Source organism: Topomyia yanbarensis, chromosome 1 (genome assembly GCF_030247195.1).
Source record: "Topomyia yanbarensis strain Yona2022 chromosome 1, ASM3024719v1, whole genome shotgun sequence".
Classification (NCBI taxonomy): Eukaryota; Metazoa; Arthropoda; class Insecta; order Diptera; family Culicidae; genus Topomyia; species Topomyia yanbarensis.
In genome coordinates, this window is record NC_080670.1 from 200,110,055 (window position 1) to 200,134,941 (window position 24,887).

Genomic DNA, 24,887 nt, shown 5'->3' on the forward strand with positions numbered 1-24,887 from the left:
AATACAGAAATAATGTAAAAACGAAAAAAAAAATCAATTAAATTAATGCAAAAATTAAAAATTAATACAGTTGCATAAACCTTTTCCAGTTTGATGTTATAAATTGCTTCGAGTGTTTAAAATTTGACGAAAATAGTTACAAATCAATCTCGAAAATCTCAAAATGTATATAACTATTAAACTATATAAAATAATAAAATCATATCAGATATATATCAGATCTCCTAGATTATCAAGTTTGATTTTGGCGTTTCGCATTATTTTCATCAGTAACAAGCAATAACTTGGAGCCATTTAGACGCTAAATCCAAAAAGTCAGAAACGACTTGCCTGAACGCCTAAAAAACAGACTGGTTCCGAGTGATGTCCATGCACAGAAGTTCAGATTTGCGGTATTCGAACCACTTTGAGAAACAAACGCATCGTACGAAGCAAACAATTTTTTTTCGATTTTCGAATTCTGCTCATCAGTAACAAGCGTTAACACGAGACTAGTTGGATGATAAATTTAAACTAGCATCAAAATTACACTAGTTAGTTGGATGCAGTTTTTTTTTTAATTTTTAAGAATTAAAAAAATCTAGATTTTAAATTCTTTTAAATTATATAGAATTCCTGTTTTTCAATATTATAGATTGAATAAATTTTCTAGACATTTTCTAATTTTTTCTCCATCAGAAAATGCATATACCATAAATCAACTATGACATTTTGATGCACAAAATATTATTTAATTGAATTTGGGAAACAAATCTGGGATAATTACGAAACTGTTATGAGGCTTTTGCGATTATTTTTTATTAGTTTTAGATATTTTTGAGACACTTCGGAGGCAATGTTACTAATTCGAATCAAGTTTTTTTAATATGCAAACATTAAAAGAAATATTTTTGCTGTCTTTATTTTTGTGTTTTCCTTATTTTCCAATTTTATTCATTTTATTTTTTATAATTTTTATTTTTTGTTTTCAATTTTACCAGGTTTTCTAATTTTTGTTTCCATTCTTTTTATTTGTTTGACTACTTTATTTTTTTCATCATATTTAAAGAAGGAAAAATCAGTTAAAAATGTATTCACCCGAAATATAACCTTATGGGTCATTCACCCGATAAACTACATTTTCGTCTGTTGTGCCAAATGACCTTCAGTGAGATCAAAATTATGCCAAATGTCTGTTATGGCAAATGACCTTCAGTGTGATCAATTCTCGAAATTATGCCAAATGACCATTACGCCAAATAATCGTTATGCCAAATGTCCGTTATGCTAAATGACCTTACGCCAAATAAATTTATGTCAATTGACCCAGACCCGAATCCCTGCATGCTGATTAATATCGCCTCATATAGATACTTTTGGGGAGAGAAAAAATGTTAGTCCGACACATTTTGCCGCTAGAGACTGAGGAATCCTGCCCATCTTCACGTGTTTCACGGGATGAATAAATTCGTATAGTAAGACAGCCACTTACGAAAAAAAATAAGAAAAGAACTTGCTTTGTATATATTAGAATATTTAAAATATTATATTTTGTCGGTACTCAAGGGTAAAGATGGACAAGTCTGTCTTTGCCAAGGGACTTGCTGGTGAACTCGAGTGATTCGTAGTTATGCTGCCTAAGCTCGACCCTCATCAGCAGAAGACAAAAGTTAAGCCCGTAAGATATTAAGCCTGTTCTAATGACCCTACCACTTCTAGTTTTCCGATCTGTATACTTCATATCCTCTAAATTTTCATAACTTTCCCTACCCAGTAATCTCTAGCTAATTGAAGGTTGTTAAAATATAATTAAAGATTAGAATTTCTAAAATCGAATATAAAATTCAAGCGTTGAGATTGAACTGGGGCTCTTGAATGTATAAAACGTTTAAAAGAACCTTCAGTATAAAAACCGGAAAAGAATATATCCGATTCTTAGGAAGTAGTTATCTTTAAACGATTTTACGAATTTTCCTGCGTACGAATTATATATTTTGATACCGGTTTTTGTACTAAATCTTGCCGACTTTTTCGTGGGGAATTCGTTTTATCATGTGTTGTGAATGCTCTGGGCAGCCGGCTGCCGGGACAATTTTGATTTAAAATTGGTTTTATTAATTCGAAAAGCCTCGTTTTGCAAAATATGGAGCTTGAAATACGGACCATTACGGAAGGCCAAGGACTCCAAGACATGAACTTAAAATATGAGTCAAATACTGTTCTTTCAAGACAAGATTTGATGAGTGAGCTGACGATGCCTGACAAATACTGAATAAAACTATATTTATTTGTATGGTCTCCATACGGTACTGACCATGGTTTTCAAGAATCAGCTGAAGAAAATGCTCCTCCTCGATCAACAAAATTCGAATGTTTCATCATTAACCACTATTTGATAGGAAACCTAAAACTATTTCGCAATCTCTTTTTCACATCATCATTCGCAGTCTGTGCCTCTTCCTCTCACACTACGCATACACCTGCTGTCATAATTTCGGTAAATCCGCCTCAACAGGTCAAAATCCCAAACCAGTGCAAATACTCCATGCTCAATTCATCGACGAACGTCACGCCCCGATCAAGGTCAGTAAGTCAATTGAAAAAAACCAAACTGAATAATTCTACTCTACCCGTACAACGCCATTGATCGACTTTCGCAGATCCCGTGCTACATCATAAAGCACCGTTCCATTAGGTAAACACATTTGCGTAGCACATCTGATCGTTGTCTGTTTTTCAACTGTTCCCTCGACCCGACCCGATCCGACCGGACCCGCACTTCCATCAATCCAAATATGAACCATCTTCGACCGAGCCAGTGAGAAAGAGAAAGAGAGAGCAAACGGAACTCCGATCGCATCCATTCACAAAACACCGAATGACGATCGCGATCGTGACGCCGTCGTTCACTCGTGATCGAGTTCGGTTACGTCGCAAAGCTGCTACCGCCACCGATTGGGCGATACTCTTTGACGACGTCACCCTCCCTCCAGCCAGAGAGCCCAGCAGCAGCAGTTCCGAGCAGTTATTCGTCGATTTTCACCAAAAGAAGAAAAAAAATCGATGACGAAATCGGTACTTTGACAAAACGCCGCCGCACTACCCGTGGGAATCGTGTTCCGCCCTGACTGCCACACCTCCGTCAGTCAGTCACACACGCGGCGTTTCTTTCACCATCAGCTGAGAGACGTCGGTCGGTGAGAAATGAATGATGACGGAGAGAGCGAACGAGCGTGGGCTTATCTGGTCCCCGTTCGCACATCGATACGTGTGGTTTGCTTTGAATGTGGTGGTAGAAACACGATGTTATATATACGATGGTCCCAGTAGGTGAGGGCTCAGAACCAAATTGTGCAGCCAAGTGGAAAGTAGCGCGAGAGCAGAAGCGAAGCGAACGAACGAAAGTGTATTCGCGAGAAAAAAAAAGGAAGGAACCTCGCTGTGTGCAATTAAATTATTGGTGAATAAAATAGAACAAGTGCCCGTAAGGAACTAATATGTGTCTACAAGAGATGGAGAATCGTCGAGTAGATGGCTTGAGTGAACAGCTGTTGAGCGAGCGCATTATGGGTGAATTTAGTGTGCCAAGTGAAGAAATGAGCAAGTTGAAGGACACACGTAGTGCTGCTCCGGTGGAGGAGGAACTTTACCGTGACATGCTTGCCGGAGGCACCGAAGCCACCCGGAAGTTGTTCGAGGACATCAAACGCTTGGGGGACATGCTTTGTCACAGTACCCCGTACAAGTAAGTTCACAGTTTGCAATCCACACAATCATCTCGTTGTCATGCATTGATCCCGCGTGCGCTCTTCTTCATAATCATCGTTATCACCTTGGAACAAAAGCTTGGCTGCGGAAGGGGGCGACGTGTGGAAAAAGCCACGAGCGCCGTGCGAAAATCACGTACGCCATTCGGCGAGAGTTCGAGGACAGTACAGTAGTGCTATCCCGTTCGCGCACCCCATTCCGTTCGCTCATCGGTCAAGCTTTTCTTTCGACCCCTTTCGGAGGTCCGCGTGTCGATGACCTGAAGCGCAGAAAGGGCTTTTGTTGAATCCTAAAAAATACATGTTCTAATATATTTTTTTTATTCTCTTCTCCCTTTCAGAATCCTCACTCGAACCACGCAACCATCGCATGCCATCTCGATGCTGTTCGTGTCCTTTATGCTGCTGGTGCTGTGGCCGAACATAGTAGGCCAACAGTCGGCATCCGGTAGCGATTGTGTCCGACCGCAAACCCGTGCCAACGTGTTGGTTTCGCTGGCCTACTTCGGTTCTTTTGCGATGCACTTCGGGGCGCAGATGTGGATGACTTTTGTGTCGGGTCTAGCGCTATACTTTAACCTGCCACGTCACACGTTCGGTCGAATCCAGGAGATCCTGTTTCCGAAGTATTTTTCCATGGGAACGGGACTCAGTGTGGTAACGCTGCTGGCGTTCATTAAGTTGCAGCAAACGGCTCATCCGGAACTGATTACGGCGTCACTTAACAGCTGGGAACCGATGCTACTGGTTCAGCTGGCTTCGCTGGCTCTGTGTGCCGTGCTGGAGTTGATCGTGTGGCTCTATCTGGCACCTCCGATGCTACGTTTGATGCATCTCAAGTATAACTTTGAAGAACGGGAAACCGTCGGTCAGGAGGTGGGACAATTCAGCGGAACAGAAAATGCTCAGCTCCGTCGGTCAAGTCCGTATCAGAATGTGCACAAACGCTTCCGACAGATCCATATGGCGACGGCTTCGGTCAATATGGGATCACTGCTGTGCACCTTTATCCATCTGCACTATCTGGCGTCGCGGGTCGAACTGCACTGAAAAATGTAAGCCGTTTTTTTGCCCCGTTTCGTTGCGGCCGCCATTTTGTAGACTGAGACGTGAGGTTTATTAGCCAAAGTATTAGCGATGGAAAAATTCCAGCTGTATAAGCAGTATTAATTTCAGAAGGGAGTTGCAAAAAGGTTAGAATCAAAATTTCTCCCAGAATCTAGTCGATTTGAGTTTAGGAACAAAAAGAGCGTAGCTCATAACCGGAGAAGGAAAAAAAAACTGAGACTGAGTTGGACACGCGTTTAAGGTCTAGTTGGAAGCACTATTTTCTACTTCAGATCCGCCATCAGGTTAGAGGTTTCTGTTCACTGTGAGCACTGAATTTAGGTGACTATTGCAAGATGAGATTAAATAGTTCCGATAGTTTAAAACTATTACTAGTAGCCGTAAGTTCGATTTAGTAGCCTATTTATTGCAATATTCGAACATTTCTGTGTGTTAGGAGAGAAAACCAAATAATGAAAAAGCGAGAATAAAGATCTGAAGTAGTGTTCTTAGTTTGTAGACTATAGGAAACAACAAGTAATCAGTAGTCTTAAGTAGCTAAAATTATCGATCGTTTAGTGCTTTTAATTGTCGTGTAGCGACAGCTAAATATTTATTGTTCCACACCCTACTAGAAGCTTATATGAACTGAAGCTAATATTTAATGGTTAGAATATGAAAATTTAGTTACACGAATTTAAATCAATTCCTAAAGAAGGAAAAAATAATAAAGAAAATGATATATCCATAAAAGGTATGATACTTTCAGCGAGAACGTGTCAAAGAAATTTCCTCCACTCTTGGTCGAAGTCCACTGTATGAACTAAGCCTTCTCTCTCGCTCTCTCTCTCACTCACCACCAAATTGCGTACGAACCTCCTAATCACACTTTATGATATGATTGTACCCCACTGACGAGTGTTTTTGCTGCTGCTACTCCTGTTATCGTCGTCAATGCTCTGGTTGAATTACCGCAAAAAAAAAACAACTCGTGATAGATAGACGTCATGCGTTACCTATCACCTCGAACAATCTCCCTGTGCCACACAGCCTGTCGCCCACTCGCATTCCGGTCGTTACCGATTTCGTCCGACAGATCGATCGTACCTTTGACTTGACTGACTGACTGACTTCAAAGAAAAGAAGGCGTGTGTGCGTAAAACGGACTTGTCGGTTGTCGCGCGTGTTGCGGTATTTCGTGGATGCGAAATCGAGATTTGTTTATTGGCGACCACAGCCTCCCAAGTTGGCATATTTGTGTTGCGGTGGAAAGCAGTTGTTATTAGAAATTTGTTACCTCATCACAAATACGAGTTCTTTCTATATTACTTACAAAGGAGCGTTTAATTGAGTGACCAAATTAGCTGCCAGATACTGATGAAACGAAAATCACACAATTTTTCATTCTTTATTTCATGAGCTGTTCTTTGCGGCTAAAATGTCCTACTTTCTACTAAATCGTATCCAATAAAAATGTGCTCTCCATAATTTCCAAATACAATTGGTATCGAATTCAAATCACAAGACTGTTGAACCTGCTTTCTATTGTTTAAATCCATTTTGTCCTTTGGGATAAATAGCTTAGCTTAGCTGACCGCCCGTGAGTTTTCCGTGATTGATCAAAGCCTGTTAAAATCGCATATTGAACCAATTGTATGATACTTGGGAGTATCACAGCATACTCAACGTGGAACCTTAAGAGACTAAGATTATAGTATGATCAATAACGTAGATAGCCGTAGTCCATGCAGGTCAATTTTGGGATGGGAAGGAATGTTAGTGCAACACTTGTGACTATTATGACCGAGAAATTTTCTGCATCATTCACAAGTGTCACAGGAGAGGATTGGTGTTAGTAGGTAGGGAAACGAATCAGGATATATCTTGGTAGATACTGTGATTTAGCTAAGTACTCACGCCGCTTTGTCTTCTCATTTTAGATCAATGTTTTCAGGTGTGCGACCTCCAGTAGAAATATGAATGCCGTTCGAATAGGCATTTTAATCATCATTCTTCCGTGGGGCGTTACATAAAAGGAGAAAGTGGAATATAATATAGGTCTATTCATCTATAGACAATACGATCCTAGCAATATGTACGAAGTCGGTCGCGATCAATTTCCGAGAATTCAAAACGAACCATTTAAACTCCGAATAGCCGGCCATCGGGATTGCTTCTTATTAACACTTTAATAATCATTTCCAAAGTTTGCAGCACAAAGAAAGCGTACAAAAAATATAAAAGATATCCCAAATTAATGTGAAGAAATTCACTGTGAAATGTTAATAACAAGATGGCATCTCCACTCTCCCTATCAGACACGTTTCCATAATTGGGTTAAATGCCAAATTGCAAACGACATGCTTATTATGCGTTATAGTTATTACGCATAATAAGCATGTCGTTTGCAATTTGGCATTTAACCCAATTATAACTATAATAAACACAACGACTGCTCGACATCGCTGCAGTTAGATTGCAGGTGGAAGGTGATCCCTGATCCCCACGGTAGCGATCATTTGCCTATCTTGATTTCAATTGCTAACGGTTCAGAACCCTCAGAAACAATCAATGTCTCGTATGACCTCACACGGAACATTGATTGGAAGAGTTACGCGACCGCGATATCCGTTAAAATCGAATCCACTCAATCCACTTCCTCCGGAGGAAGAGTACAGGTTTTTGGCTGGCTTGATTCTCGACAGCGCGAATCAAGCTCCGACTAAACCAGTATACCCAAGGACGGTCTCCCACACTGTGGTGGGACAAAGACAGTGCTCAGAGCTGTACGCGGAAAAGTCCACTACCTATAAGGCCTTCCGGGAAAGACGGGTTACCCGCTAGCTATCAACAGTACGCGTCTTTAGAAAGGCGAATGAAGAGTCTAATGAAAGCCAAAAAACGCAGTTATTGGCGCCGGTTCGTCGACGGGTTAACGAGAGAAACAGTTTCTCGTTTTTTTGACAAGAATATTACAGTGTCTGTTGCTGTTGCTGCATTGGAATAGGTAGAACAAAATCCATAGTGAAAATTTTTGTGGCGTGCGTCTTGTCGCCTCGTGTGCGTACAGCTTTATTGTGATTTGTGTTGTCATTACTGATCTACTAACCAAAAAATTAAACTTAACTATTGATGATACGCATTATGATCACTAAGTCAGTGTGATGTAATTATTAGTTACAAGTATGAAACTCCTTTCATTCGTTCAATGTGCTTTCATTGGAAAACCATCTCTTCAAATCTGCCCACGTCTGTCTGTCTGTCTGAATGCAACAGTTAGCTTGCCGTTCACCAGAGTAACTTACTGATACAAATAGTCACAAAAAATACCAGCGCCGTCGAATAGTCGTATCACCCTCGCGGTAATATATCAGCCATTAATCATAAATATTATACGAACCGTTAAAAGTAGACGCTAAGGCAATCGTTTAATATAGCTGATAAAGAGAATTGGGTGCTCATCGTGTTGGTGCAGGCGGTATAAAAAAAAACGTTTTCAAAAATCGTAACAAAGCTCCTGAAATCATGAATAATGAACCTCGTATCCGTGAAACTATTTATGTTTCCACAAAACTAATGAATGCTATATGTTTTGTTGGGATAATGGCTCTGAATGAGAAATCCATTTTTTCTACCATTCCAATTGTATATATCCCCTTAATGATACCGCTTCTGTGTGTCTCGCATGACCAACCAGCTAATTCAATGGGTAGGCAAAGTAAGATGCAAACATGAAAATAGGGGTCAAATGCTGAGTAGAAACCATTACAGTTAGATAAACAGCAAACGGGTGCGCACGTGATTGGTTTCGCGGCGCGTATCGAACACCCATTTATCCAGTTACTTCTCCTGTGCCATTCAGTGCTAATATCATTCAATATGTAAGCTCATGCAGAGAGTTTCATTTAACACGACATCCTAAAATACTTGAGTGAAATTAAGACTTCCATGTACATAGAAGATGACAAAATAGAAGTACGTCTACACGATCTGGCATTCCCCCATTCATGGAAAATTCCATGTTGCAGTACGGACAACTGGACACCTGATACTTGGAGAAACTCCTCACTCAGGTAGTCCTAACGGCGTTTTTGTGGTAAGGATGCCAGTCGAAATATCTATTCAATCATACATAGCAATTACATTACAATTCAAAACACAAGAAACCAAAATAACACGAGTCACGCTATGTACCCATCAAGTGCAGATTGCTACGCGACAGAATTAAAATCGGGTAGCACACCATGAAAAAACTTTTACGGAAGATGCTGAGAAGAATGCGTTTCGACAAGTCCAAAACGCTAACGGTTGCCGAAATTATCGCTACTGCTCAGACCGTGCGGAGAACTGTAAAAGTAGCGTTCAGCACCTCCAAATCAACAGCCTGCGACCGCAAAGGAAAGTTGGTCACAAACAACGAGCTTTAACTTCAAATATACTGAAAAGAAAGTAAGTGAATCTGATACTCAATTTGGCCCAACTGAAATCATGGACCTAGACTGCTATGACCGAAGGTCGAGATTTTCGACCGTGACCGATGCATTATCGCGCGAACATGAGCGTTTGTAGGTTCCCGCTTGAAACCGCGTTTATAAGTTTATTAGTGCTAAAACATTCACTTAATCATCGGGTTATTCTCATGTTTGCGAGACAACGGGTTTTGCTGTACGTGGATGATCACGAAAATCTTAAGCGTTTTTATGTAAACGTGCTGAGTGGGGGGTTCCCGGTTATGTCGCCATGGGACGCGTTATTTAGAGGATATGAGCGTTATTTTTTGGTTCGTTCAACTGAAGTCATGGAGTTTCTCCAAATGCCATTTGTAATCAATTCGACTTCTCCTTCAAGGAGATCCGAGTTGGTGTACGGTGCAAAATCGAGTAGACGTACCTCAATTTCATCGTTCATATATACGGGAATCTTTGCTCAAACGTTGTTGTATTCGATGTTGTGTTGCATACCTTTCTTCACAATTGTGCTTCCTGTCTCGGCTAAACTTCTAAACGTTGTCAGTACCACATTACGCACATGATGTAGCCATTTCCGTGAGGGTAAGCTCCGTTTTCACCTCTATCAACTGTTCTACATAGAGCACAGTTGATCTAATACGAGTTTTTTTTAAAGTGACTTGTTATGGTGATTCTCGTAGTATAGGCACTTTTCACCGTGCAGGTGGGGGAACGGTTTGTGTAGTGAATAAGCAACAAAGTAATAGAAATTGATTGCTTGTTTTAACAGAGCAATTTTTTGCTTCGGCTAAGGGCGAGATCAGACGGTAAACTGAAACAGGTGAAAACTTACAAATAAAAGCACATTTTTGAACGTTTTCTTTCAATACGAAAGGTTTTTCAGTTTTTTTGACCAGTACTACCGGCACTGAAGGCTTTAGTGCCACAGACTCGGTTCTCGCAAAAAGGGTCGGTACTACCCTACCACTACCCACTATTTAAATTAATAGAAAAATCTTGAACAATGTATTTTTTTCGCGAGAATGAGAGTATATCTTATATTGTCCATCGTAAAATTAATTTAAATTGATTATCAAGTGGCAATTGAAGAAAAATGAAATTTTCAACATTACTTTCTCAGTTTGCATTTTAACCAGCATGAATTTTAGATGATTTTCAGAGTTTTCGAAGACGCACATTTTTTTCTAACACTTCCAAACTCTAGATTTTATAGTTGAAAAGCACTTTCAATTTCAAAAATCAAAAATTAGTTTTTGTATTTAAAAAAATATCGCTTTCGCAATTTTTTTCCTCAATTATAGCTCGAAGTATGACCTCATATGCAGTTGAAACAGAATTATCTTTGGTTTGCTGGTCGATGATCTTATTAGTAATCAGCACTTCTGCGCTTGTGGGACATCAGTCTACATCCAGGTTCCGTTTTTGATTATAACGTCTATCTGAGTGACCAAGTCGTACTGCCAGATACTTATGAGACTCATACGAGATGTTATAGAAATTCTCCTATTCAAACCTTCTTTTGTAATCTTGCCAGATTTGCTTTCACACAAATCAAACTTGACTATCAATGTGATTTAATTATTAGTTACAAGTATGAAATTCCTTTAGAAGCGGCTCTAAAGGTAAGCATAAGAAGTTAGGCGCTTTTGGCTATGAAAACACTCGTAAAACCGTTAGTGCTTGAGAAGATTGCCAAGATTATCAAAATCCTATTTGTCTTAGGGACCATTCATAAATTACGTAACGCTTTTAGGGAGGAGGGGATACAACAAGTTGTGACATAGAGGGAGGGGGAGTTAGCTAGATCGTTACGTAACATGTTTTCACCGAAGAAAAAAAAAATTCTAGGAATTGGTTACGTAATAGGGGAGGGGGAGGGGATGGATAAATTTGCGACAATTTGTTACATGGGGGAGGGGGGAGTCAATTTTAGTAAATTTTTGCGTTACGTAATTTATGAATGGTCTCTTATGCAACCAGTCGCAACATTTTAGTGACCCCCCCCACTGTGATTGCCTATTAATGGCTCTTCGTTTGAGAGCAACTAAAATGTTGCTGCTGGTTGCAAGATTAAGCTCAACTAACTGTTAGCTTAACCTAAGACCGGAATTTGGAAGCAAACATCAGGGGATACTTATATGATTAATTGACAAATAGTGATGAACCGTAATAGGCAACCGATTGCAAGGATACGTCCTATCTCTATTGTATACGATACTTCATATCAGCAAAGTTAAAAATACAGAAGGTGTATATTAAACTCGTGGTTAACTGATCCAGCGTCTCAGTGAAGCTACTGTTTCACCATTGCCTTCTCGAAAGCCATATCTGATAACAAACCGTTCGCCTTAACCCCATTACGATTGTAGGATTATTTTCTCTATCAATTTTCAGATACAGGATAGCATTGATAGCGGCCGATACGAATTGTGGTTGGAGACTGGTTTTTTTGGTTTATGGTTAGCAATTACTCTCACTTACCTCCGATCGAGTGGAACAATTTTCGGCACAGAAAACCTCTTGAATTAAATTCAACACACGTTTCTTCACATGATCAGAAAGCTTCTTGAATAAGTTGTATTTTATTCTGCATGGCCCAGGAACATTAATTTTGCATTTCAGAAGTACAACTGAGAATTGCAACTTCAAACACGGACTGGGCATACCTTTCTTGCAAAGTCAAAACCAAATATTCCACGTTTTTAATTCGTGATACTTGAAATGTGCATTTTTTTAGTAATATTTCAAAGAGAGAGCGCCGATGTTTATCTCGACAAATCGTCGACAAACTGGCACCAAAAGCCGTTTTTTTTGCGCAGAGCAACTTGCTTTTCAAAAGCGTGCACCACTAGAAAACTTCAGTGTTCCATTGCCACGCTTTCGAAATTCTTTATCTCCTGAGTACTTTTTCACGTGAGCATTCTACATTCTGAGGAACTCCTGTACCGCGACTATAATATCTGTGAACTCACTCTCACATATGGCAGGTCATACGAAACATTGATCGAATCTAAGCGACTCGTACCATTATTAATTGACACACAAACAATAGAGACACTTTCCAGCTTCGAATGTGCAACCATTTTCCTCGTGAAACTATCGTCACCACGCTTTTTAGTCACAGTAGGTGGCCGTATGACCAAACTTTTTGCATTTGCTCGTACAAAAAGGTAAACTGGCCGACTAACCTTGTCAATGTCATTGCTCGCATTCAAGTATATTGGCTGGCTGAATTAAAGAATCCGCAAATTTTCGACAGTCAAACTCGATCTGGTGAGCACACCGTCAATCTCTACATCTCTGGAAGGGTCATATACGAGGTACTCTAACGTAAAGAGCTGATCGCAAGCAGTTAGGTCTGCTTGCTTCAGACCAGACAAAATTACACGAATCTTGTTTGGTATAACCTTTGCAATTCCGGTTACGGTAGATTTTTTCTGTTTTGTCAGATCTTTCGTGATTTGTATTACATCAGGTAGTTTAATTTTTAGGGCGGAATAAGATCAACCAATTGCTATCTGATCCTTTCCGGTGAGCCTTGACACGGCACTGGATGGAGAGCAGGGAAATTGGTGATTTAAGTTAACGCGCTTTCCCTGTTGGGAAATTCAGATACAAAAATTCAACGTCATTCAAACCCCTAGAAATTTGATGTAGCTGAGAACTTGGTAATGTCCAAACAATCTCCTTCGATTTTACTCAACCGATATCAAAATATTGGATCTTTATGACTTTGTAAAATATTCATCATCATCATTATTGTTGCCGAGCAATTCGGGTGCTCCGTACTCATGACCAAATGTCTTTCAAATTTCCAAATTATTTGAGCTTGGGCCGGCATTCTCCAGTCTACTTGACATCTTCCTCAAAACACACAACCAGCGAATCCGAACTCGGTCGCGAAGACAACAACCTCTTCTAGGTACATTAGGATACATGTCTAACTCTCTGAAGTCGGCTGTATTTTATCAAACTTTCGTTGTCAGCATGTTTGGATACTTGGGTACAGCTTGTGGTTCATGCGTCTGCACCCACTGCATTTTCCACCGAACCACTGAGTGTTGCACGTAGATTTTTTCTCTCTAACACACTGAGTACTCGATAATCTGCTTCCTTCAACGCCCATGCCTCGTACAGAGGAACCAGGAGTATCAGCGATTTGTTAAGAGCAAGTTCTGTGTGTGTCTGTAGACTACGCAGTCCTTGGAAAGTTCTATTCGGTGCGGTAACACACCTTTGAACCACGTCACTAGTGTTCCATAGTATATGAAGTGGGCGAGAACCTTGATCAATTTCCACATCAAAACCAACTTCGTTCTAACTGTCGTGTTCACTAACAGCTATCCCGTATTTTACCTTATCAGAGTTTATAGCCAGTGCGACTGTCAAAACCTTCCTTTCAAAAGGCACAAATGCCTCTTCCGCTACTCTACGATCGTTTTGAAAAGGTCTAAGTCGCACGACGCGAAGTTAAGAAGCATGCGATATCCTGTAATGCGTTTCTTTGCACACCAGATCTTCGTATCGCACCTTCGAGTTTGAAAATAGATTAGAGAATAAATAGCCCTACTTCAATCCATCGAACGTCATAAAAGCGTCGGATGTCTCTCCGGTAGGCTTGACGCTTGATTTTAAAACCCATTCAGCGTCATACGAATTAACTCAATTAGTTTTGTACGAGTGCTATGTTTTGACATTACCTTCCATAGTTGGTCTCGTTTCACTGAATCGCACGGTGTCTTAAAATCCACGAAAAGAGTATTCTCAGGATTTATCCAGGATTAAATGTAGGACAAACATGTGATCCACCCTTGGTCGTTCTAGAAATTTAAATCTTGAAAACAGCATTTAGAATCAGCCAGTCCTAAATCATGTCTCGATATTGCTCGCAAGTGATGTTAACATTAGTATTGTAAAACAATTGAACAGTTGATAGGTCAACACAGTCATAAGATTAAAATATTATAATTGCTCTTTTCCATAAAAAATGTAATATATTAGCTGTTAGTGGGAAGAAACGATCAAACAGAACATATCGGAATTTCCACAGTATCGAAATAACTTTTGCTGTCTGTCGACCCACCCACATATCGGATCTTTTTTCGGGCTGCCAATACAGTAAATAAAATGATTTTTATGATATCTTACCGACGCCGTTTTACAATTCAAGCTCGCTAAAAATCTCTGTCAATTTGTTCTCTTCAACAAAAATTAAACGTATATAATCTGTGCGAATAAAATAAGGGAAAATACAAGAAGAAGCATTAAACGAAAAAAAGGGATTTACGAGAATGTCATTTTTGAAAGAATTAAAAATATAAAAAGAAAATTTTCGAAAAAAAAATATCTAAAAAATTTTAACAGTTCCTGTTTAGCCGAAAGAATCTCTAACTGGAAACATGTGCAAAGTTTCATCAAAATCAAAGAGGCTCGAATATAGTCCAGTTGTTAACAGATTTGGTATCGGTTTTTATTACGGGCCAAGCTAGTTAAAATTTACGAATGCTCATTAAATCCGATCCGGACCCAAAAGCGTCATTTTCCTTCCATCTTATGATAACGAAACGTGGAGTCAGCACACTCGATACAGTTCTCTTTCGGTGTCACATTTCTCGTGCCGAAATTCGCACAGCTGACTCCGGTTTGGAACGAGGATTGGGGAAAAGTGGTCTGAAATGCACCTCAACGAAAAGAAGGATCCTATGCTATATTTCTCCTTAGTGAAGAAAAATTTAGGGAAAAATTACTTTTTTCTTCATTTACGAGAAAATTTTGTTTAAAACCTTCTTTTCGCGTGAAGAGCACAAAACCTATAACTAACTTAGATATGGAATTTGCGTTTCGACTTAGTCTCATCAGAATCCGACACTAACTTAGTGGCTCCTTTTCTTGCGGGACATCATGTAGGACTAGGAGTTGGTTCGGAAACACAAATAGTGTTTTCGTTTTTTTCTGGAGCTAGCGTCAATCCGGCACTAGCTTAGTCCTGTCACTAAGTTAGTGTCGGATTCTGATGAGACGAAGTCGAAACGCAAACTCCGTAACTAATTTAGAAAAGAAGGAAGGAGAGGCATACACGTGATGTTTTACTTAATCTTGGTTCAAAGTGGCTGGTTTATGTATAAGGGAATGTTTGTCTACGGAGATAGTACCTACTAAGTTATGGTTGATTTTAACCTTTTTTCCAACTTGAACGATTAAAAAAATTTCTAGCCCAAAAAGAGACTTATGACCTCTATAACATTTCCTATAAATTAAAAACATCATTTTGTTTAATAAAAATGAAAAGGTTCCTTTTACCCCATCTCGCCGAAGTGTGTACGTGACCGAGCCTGCGCTGGTCGATTACCTTCGGAGCATCTCTTCCTTTCCTTTTTTTGAAGCGTCATTTTGGATGGTTTGCTGTACCGAACGGCAGGACTGGGATTTTATTCCCCCTTATATACTGGACCGAACTGGCCAGATGATATGATGGTTTGACTGTAGGTTGGCAGGTACTGCTCGCAGTCATAAAAACGTCACTCTTGTGGCTTGGTAGCGTTGACCAATACTCCACAAGTGTGCGACGACTTCTGTCGTTCTTATAAAAAATTTCAGGCTAATCAAGAGCAAGATTTTCCTCGTCGACATCGCTGACCGGTTCTATCGGTGACGCCATCCTCAATCGACGATGTTGGAAACGTGAGGGAGATGCTCCCTCGGGAAACTGACCGGAAAGGGGCATACCTAAGCTGACTAACTCTGACGAAAAAATCCGTACACTGTGCAGACTATTTGCCTGAGCGTGGTGAACGATTTCGTTTCGTTGCGGTAGGTGCACGGATTTTTTCGTTAGAGTTGGTCAGCTTAGGCTGGGTTTGTTTTTGACAGTTGACAGAATTGACAGATTTGACAGAGTTCACTTTCGCACATCACTTTATTCTCACTTGGCACAATCACTGTAAATTGATAATTTTTCATCAGGCCTTCAAGCGGCACAATACTTTTGATGTCCCGTTAGAAAACATTTATTCTAATTTGAGTCGATCACTTCAAAGTGATGGTCATAAATCTTTTTACTAGGACGGACGGAGGTGTGGTTAATGAAAAACAAATCGATTAGTTTATTTGCGGAAATAATCAACCGCGGAAGTTAATCAAACGAATCGTTGCGAAATGTACGTGAAATCCCCCAAAGATATGCAGATATATTCAACCTATATTTAGTGGTACATGAGAACCACGTGAAACCACACGCTGAAGCCGATTCTATTTCCAAACTCACTACCACACACACATCCACCGAACGAAGTTGACAACACAATTGTCGCCAGTTTGAGTGCGTGCTTCGCTGGTGCTGGTGAAGAACCACGTTACCAATTGAACTAATTTTGCACAGCAGCACCAGGAGGCGTGGGATTTGCGTCCCTCTAGTTGACGCTTGTTTGTTTTGGAGCAAGAAGAATAACAAGGGGTTACTATGCTTTGCATGGCAACAACCATTTCGGCGGACTCACGAACAAAAAAAACGGGTACCGCCGCTTGGCTTTTGTACTTCATTGATAACTCGGGAGAAGCAGAAGTTTCGGTTTTCGGTAGAATTATGTAAATGTGTGTATAGGGGGGAAAGAACTGGAGCCTGGTAGGTAGAATGGGTGACACGTGTTTGGCCCAACCATTGTGACCATTGATCGCTGACCGGTTTCGTTCGTATAGGTTGAGAATAGAGTTCCTATATATAGAGTTAGGCGGACACAAAAGCCGGAAAACTGGCAGCTCTTATTCCAGGAAGAAAACACTGGCAACCCATGCCAATGTTCAAGCTCTAGCTTAATGATTTCATTGTCGTCGTGAGTAAGAACTTCACATGTACGAATGGAAAACCAATTCGTAGCTCTGATGATATGATTTCATACTTGTGCGAATATCTCTTTGTGTTACAAAAAAAAATCTTGTTCTTTTCGTTTCTCTGCACTCGATTACACAAGAAAAGAGTAAAATAATTATGACCATAATCACAATACCTTTTCCATATACATCCAAAGAGAACATATTATGTGACGTCATGCTCGATTGGCTCCGCCATTTGACATGTTCAATTGGCTCCGCTCAGTGTCTCCGCCTAACTATGAATATAGTAACTATAGTTGAGAATCGTTGACCGTGCCGGCGGAGCCGAATCCCTTTTAATTAATGCTTGGAGCCACGCATCGAATGGGGAATTGTGATTAATGGCCCTGTTATTAAACGACTCGCACCGCAGGCGTGAGATCGCAATAAAAGTACTTGCTGTGCAGTGTACTTCGCGTACATCCACGGTCGTAACAGCCGCTTGAAAGTGGGATTCTTGCGGCAACTATTTTATTGTAGAAAAAAAAGTGTTGGGAACCAATATGAAATCAAGTGAGCCATGACATTCCTGTCGTAAATAAGTTTTCAAGCGTCACGGAAATAGGTCCTCTATTTCAAGGTCATTTGTATCATTTTTCTGGATAATTTTTTTTTCAAATTTTGTATACTATCCGTATGAAGAATTTTTTTCTGTCAAATTTCAGGCAATTTTCCAAAAGCTATTTTGAAATTTTGTCGCACTTCTGTAGATCTAGCTATTCATCAGCTACATTTATTTACAAAAATCATCCTGGAAAAATTAAACGTTTTTCATCTGACAGTCTGTGACTGTAACTGCAACCGAGAGCGACAAGAAAATTAGCTCTCCTCATCCCCCAAATAGTAGGCGACGTCAACAAACTTTACGAGACTCCATTCCTTCCTCTAGTTTACAATTTGTTTCGTTTAAAATTACAATTTCCAGCGGACAATCGTCGCGTAGCGACATTCGAACATCAATCACTGCGCATTTTTCACCGTCGCACGCGTCAACCAGTTCTGTGTTATGTTAGCTAGGAAAAACCGGATTTCCTTATCATAAATACTGTGTCGATTTCTGTAGGTAAGATAAACTGGAGCACGTCGTCATTTGTTAGCCGGTGCCGCCAATCTACATACCCATACTGTGCCCCACGAGAGAGAGAGAATGGGGAACGTTTTATTTTGGGTTTTTGGTTTAGTTGCGAATCTTCGTTCAGTCGCCGCCTGCTGTGCTGTGACCGCGGTGAAACGTGCCGCCGTCATAATTTGCGTATAGAGCTTGGCGCTGCGATGTGCTTGCTTTTTCTGGAATGCATACACTTAGGCGTTTACCTTCATGTGGTTTTGCTTTGGAGTAGAATAGGGAGGGAGAAAATGTTGCATTTTGATGTCATAATTGGATGAGGTTAGGATGTTTTAAATTAAACGTGAATAGACGAACACTATATCGATGTTCATAATTTAAAATAATAAATGAAGATGGCAAAATCAAATGAGATTGTTTTCAACCAAGAAACTATATTTGTGTGTCCGATTGGCATGAGCCCAATTGTCGTTCGCATTTAATTGAAATTGTTGTCGGTTCCGGCCGTTGGACAGTTTCTTATTTCAAAAACGAAATCGGAAAAAGTTTCAAAAAAATTGAACAACGATAGACAGACGTAGGTGCTCGGAGCACTGGATCCCATCTCTTTCCTGCTTATTGTTAGGGTATATATTCGCTCCTTGACAAACTTTCCACAAGTGCCTGAACGTCGAACCGGGTTCGACATTTCAAATTGTTTGCGCCCCGTCAACTCTAGAACATTCAAAAAGTACAATATAAACAAAAAGAAAAGAGGACTATCACTTTTTCTTTTTTCTCTGCCTTCCAACTTTTCAAATTGTATCAAATTGAAGGATAGCCTACACAGACTGTGGAACAAAAAAGCGGCTGAATGTCTTTTACTATTTGCAATCGTGCCAAACGGAACAAGTCACGAAGTTTGCCGATGTGAAAATTGCTCGAACGTGAGTCGCATATTGCCACCTCGTGCCTGTTGTCTGACTGACAGGTATGTCATTGTTTGATTATATTCCCTCACTCTCCCTCTTGTTCAGTTTTTCTTGGTAGAGTCGGACGGTAAAAAATTGAAATAAATATTGCGCGCTTCCCACTAACCTGGACTCCGCACTTTCCAAGCGCGAGTGATCAAACTGCTACTTGAAACTGCGAGCTGTCAAAACACATGTATTTTAGGTGGTATAGATGGTATTCTCATAGACACGGCAAATCGAACTAACCAGTCGATGAGAAGAATTTATTATAAAAATGTTCGAGTCCAGTTTTTAGTGCAACATGCAATAGGATAAAACGATAGTTTTACCCATGGGACTATCATCCAATTATTCCAAATTTTTGTTCGTTCGCTTCGACCACGAAAAATAAGGTAACGAAGTGCAGGAAGGTAGTGAAACAACGCCAACATAAGGATGTTATTGCAACCGTAGATTGACAGCGCTGCCGTTCTATTTTATGACAAACGCGATTTTGAGGTAAACCGAGATATACCACGTATCTTGTATGGAATCATATGTAATTGTGGCAAAAGTCCCTGACATGTGACTTTTGATCATGACATAGACATGTGCGCTATTCTGCAAAATGTTTGTTAAGGTTTCATCTACAAAATAAAAATTTTCAGGTGTAAGGCGTCAAAAATAGCAGCCTTCTCGGAACAAGATTTTTCGAATATGCAGGCATTCTCATTTTTTAACCATTCAACCAATCCACCTCGGGTTTCGCCCGCCTAAAAGAAGATAACATTCTCGGGCGCTGTAACCTACAAAACCGCAATATTTTGATCATTAACGATTTTTTACAGCAGGCCAAAATGGAAAAATTATGCGAAAAACGATACTTTATTTTCAACTGGCCGCCATTTTGTTGCTATATCGAATTTTTTCATGTTTTTTTAGGTTGGGCGCCTCTACGGAATGTAACCTTCAAGATCGTTTTGGTTTGCTGCTTGAAGACGACGAATTACGACCTGTATCGTGCCCGCAGATGAGGACGGTTTTCAAAAAACCTTTCGCTGAAGACGCCATTTTGGACTCCATTTTTGACACCACACGCTCGAAAAATTTTATTTTATAGATGAAACCTTAATAAACATTTTGCAGAATAGCGCACATGTCTAAGTTATTTTACTTGTTCAAAAAAAATTATCAAGCATTAGGTACTTTTTGCACAATTATATAAAAGGACCCCATTAACATTGCTGTATATCGGAATTGGTTCAAATTCTATTGAAGTTTTAGATTCTTGGAGTGAAAAAGTTTGAGGAACAACATGGTATAGAAACTTTCAAAATTAAAATTTCTTTATAACATAGATTAGCATAGCAAAAACGACCGTGTGGCTGATACAGCGAAATCCTTTTATACAAAAGTATAGTTCACAGCACACCTGGCCATTTCCTTACGAAGGAAATGTTACTTAAAAAGATGACGGGAACCCACGCAATGTCCATAGGTATTACGGATGTTAGATTTGGTTAGTAGGGACGAAAAATGGGATACCGCAGAACCAAGTTAGAAAAATTCGTAATTCTCCAACGAACTCCGACGCTAAATCTGAATCAAATCTGTTGGAGCATGTTTTAGCACAAATAATTAAAACTTTGCATTGAGTTTACTTTGAGAAAATAATACATTTTCATTACATTCATAAATATGCCGCCTGGTGCCTCTGAAAAATATATTGTATGCTACACTCTATAGATTCAGTCAAGTAGAACAACTTCTCTAAAGACAGTTCATTGCTATGACAACTGGTTCGTTAGTTATTGCAAAATTAAACTTTCGTTGCCCTGAAAATTATGAAAATAGTGCAGTTTCTGACTACCTGGCGAGCTGAACCTTTCAATTCAAATGAACCATGACATATTTGTTGTGGTCACTGTTGGTGTAAAGCGGAAATATAGTCCAGATGATATCATCCGAAACGTGATCTAAAGGACTTGCGATAGAATTGAACAGAATTATTTATATGTATTTTTTGTGTACAATAATATACATTGAGCAAATTAAAATTGAAACGAGACTGAAGTGGGAAAGATTCCCGTTATTTTGAAGTTCACCACCATCCCTGTGGAGCTGGAACTGGAACTGCTATAGAGTGCCCCGTAGACTGAAGATAGGTTAATTGAGTAAGGAGGGCACTATCTGTCACTATCTCACCAGCAGGAGTGTCTCCGGCTATGAAGCACGATTTGCTTTTAACCAAAACTTTTGAACGAATCATCCAGGGATTAAGATAACACGTCAGAAATAACGGTTATGAACTCCCTTATTACTTTATTTGAAACTAACAATTCTACATAATAACGCCCCGCTTTACAGGCAGCAAAAAAGTTAAAATGTAAAAAATTAAGAACCGAACTCATGTCCTTCAGATTGTCTGTTTATGACGACCGCATCTTAACTATAAAACCGTCTATGTTGATAGCTGGCCAATTTGGTTTATGGCTAGCATATCACGATTAACTTGATTGAAGTATCAGCCAGAGTATCCAGATAAATTCAACTTTCAACAACGATGTAGACACTTGCATTGTATAAAGAATAACTTTTGAACCAGAAGTCGTAGCCTATTACACTCTTCGGGGAAGTTGTACACGGTACTCGTATCTACCGAAATAAGTATAGCATATATTTTTAGAATACATAGAAACGTGTCCACGAAATATTAAATTATGTAGATCGTTTATCCATATTAAATCACATACAACCTTTAAACCATTTATGCCAAAATATAGTGCAACCTATCAAATCAAAATTTTGCATGGTTGAATGAGGTCGTATAGCGAACAGTTTTAGCTCGGTTCTACTGAATTCCAAAATTTGTGCCACCCTAATGTGGATCTGTAGTCATTTATATAATGCTCAACTAAATGGATAATAAAATAAATTACAAATTAGATTGATCTCACCAAATTTACCTGGCTGGTCTGTAACAGGTGAAGGCTTCAAGCACCATCGTTATACCACTTTTCCCGAGCATTCAGCTTAGGGGCCGTTCAAATAACACGTGAACAAAAAACATTCGGTTTTGACCCTCTCTGTGAGCAATCCCTACAACCCTACTCACCTCCCTACGATGTCCACGAGGACTTTCTGTATTTTATTTAGGTAGTTTCATAAAAATGAGCTTTGCTGTATGACTTAATGAAAATAATTCAATCGTCAACCACAGAATGTCATGCACTTCTTTAGTCTTTAGTGAAATTTCCATGCACATATCTCATTTCTGAATGACATTATGATAGTTTATATTTACGTTTTAAACATTCATCATAACACAAAGTTGAAGTTGTTACCTATTAATTGTTGAATTGGCTCGTAATTTTAACCGCACACTTTAAATTCCAGTAGTGGGAGGCCCGTGCGCAAGGGGAGGGTTTTGGGGTTTAAATCCCTCCCATGAGGGTTTTGAATTACTTTTGAAAAATTAATTAACTTCCTGTTCAGGAAAAAATATACTATGAGACGTTTTGACACATGAAATGTTATTTGAATTTGATCACACGTCGTTGTAGAAACCAATGAAGAAACCTTGCGAGGGTGGCTGGAAAGGGATGTAAGTCGAGTTGGTCGGCTTCTTTGGATCGGTTCACGTTTCGAATTGTTTCGATATTAGCTACGGTTGTGAAGTCGGAGAAAATCGAGATAGCGTAGTCTGGAGAAATTTCACCACCGATGATCTCTTCGTCAGAGTGGCTCACAGCTAAATGACTCGCGAGAATAGGCTACAGTATCGGGAGAAATACCGTCGCCGAGGAACTCTCAGCGCCAGCTAGCAGACAAATATAAACGAGTAGCGCCAAGAAGAATAAGATACCCTGCGAAGGTGGTTGTAAAGAGATGTAAATCATTATGGTCGACACCGCCGGATCAGTTTGACTATAAGCAAGAAAAAACAGCAATAGGAAAATATGAACGATTTCTAGTCTAGTCTACACAGCCAATACATGTAGGGATCCTAGAAAATTGCAGACGTTCGTCCACAATTTTTCTTGTCATTATTAATGTTTGTGGCACATATTGAATATGACACAAGCATTAAAGCGGCCAGGCCAACTGTGCAGCGTACAAAATAAAGATGATTCAAAATTATACGGCAATCAAACTATTCATTCAATGAATAATTTAATCAACGGTTCATTTTGAACCTTGAATAAGGAAGAAACGTCGACAACCGTACACAACCGTTTCAATTTGATGGGGGTTTGATAAATTGTTGGGAATGATTTTGCTAAGCGAGTTAATGCCACTCCTTTGGTCCTGAGTTCCTGGGATGGGACAGAATTATTTAGCCCTGCCCTGGCTAATGAGCCAGGATTATAGCGCCCTTACTCGCTCTGCAATGGGAAAACATGAACGACTGACAAAAAATAAAAAAGCTATAGAACAATCTCTACTGAAGTAGTACCTAACATTGCCCCCCCCCGGTAAGCTTAACTACTAGAAACCAATCCGACACTACCACGAGCAAGCAGGCAGCGGTGTCTGCGGAAGATTCTTTTTCGATAACAGATATTTACTCAATTTGTTGAGCTGAGTCGATCGGTACTCAAGATTTGGCCCTCTAGGCCTCGGAAAAATCTCAAGTTTTAAGGTTTCTATATCTTTTATAAGAAAGGTAAAAAATCAAAATCCTCCCCTTGAGAATTTTCTGCGCACGGGCCTTTGTGATTTGACCAAGTTACAGAAGATCGAATCAGGTGATTCAGACAGAATTTTTTTTCAGACAGAAGATGTTTTAAAAGTGGACGGCAATCAAATAATTCATTTAATGAATAATTTAATGAACGAATTGTTTTGAATCTTAAAGGAGGAAGAAACGAGAACAACCATACCAACCGTTTCAGGGGTATAATCAATCGTTTAGAGTGATTTGGCTAAGGAGGTTAATGTCAGTCCTATAATCCTTTGGGATGAGACAGAGGTATTTACATGTTGCCCTGGCTAATAAGCCTAGATTAAAGCGGCTTTACTCGCTCTCAAACTGTGAAATACCAGAACAAATGTTGGTAAGTGAGATGTTAATTCTTTTAACTCTTATGCCATTTTCATTTTTGACAGTGCTTTACACCGGTGTAGTCTGAACTACATTCATTCAAACTTGGGTGTAATCAGTCTATCGCTTATTTTCCCAGGTAAAAACGGAAATGCCATTATTAGAAGCAGCCGGGCGGTGAGCTAATATCCAGTCCACCAAACAATTGTCATTTACAATGTACGAAAATGCCTCTTTGCAACCAACGACTAGAAAAACAACCCGTGCATCGCTGTGCGCGAAATTGTATCCGAGAAGACTGGAAATGTTATCCAGAAACGAAACAACCCTGACAAAACACAAAGGAACGGCAATTAAACCCTTGCGAAAGCCGATTTCAAACAATTTAATCCCGAAAATTCTACAAGGCTTCGTAGCTGAAGATGTGCGCCGGTTGACGAGCGGCATCGACGGAAAGAGCCACGACCTCTTCGAAATAGCGATGAATAATTTGCTCTCAAGAACCAAAATGTTATTACCTTTGTTTCATCCTTAAAAAGTTTTCTCATTTTCTAAAAACTGACGGCCATCGGATTGCTTACACAGTTAACATGTGTTAGTCATTGCCAATTCATGTCTCGTGTTGGTTGGAAGCTTATCCCATTGGCGGACTTACATAATTCCGGCCTCCATAGTCTGATGCCACAGATGGAAATCGCTTCAGATTTCATTAAT

General features: G+C 39.7%; 2 protein-coding genes across 8 annotated transcripts in view; one reads left to right on the forward strand and one right to left on the reverse strand.

The window, feature by feature from the left end:
- Positions 1 to 24,887, reverse strand: part of LOC131687593 (uncharacterized) — a 152,914-nt gene that overhangs the window by 64,529 nt on the left and 63,498 nt on the right. The window lies entirely within an intron of this gene.
- LOC131687617 (transmembrane protein 205) lies at positions 3,312 to 5,534 on the forward strand. Its single transcript, XM_058971707.1, has 2 exons — positions 3,312 to 3,724; positions 4,088 to 5,534. The coding sequence occupies exons 1-2, from the start codon at positions 3,477 to 3,479 to the stop codon at positions 4,794 to 4,796; spliced, it is 957 nt and encodes a 318-aa protein (XP_058827690.1). The 5' UTR covers positions 3,312 to 3,476; the 3' UTR covers positions 4,797 to 5,534.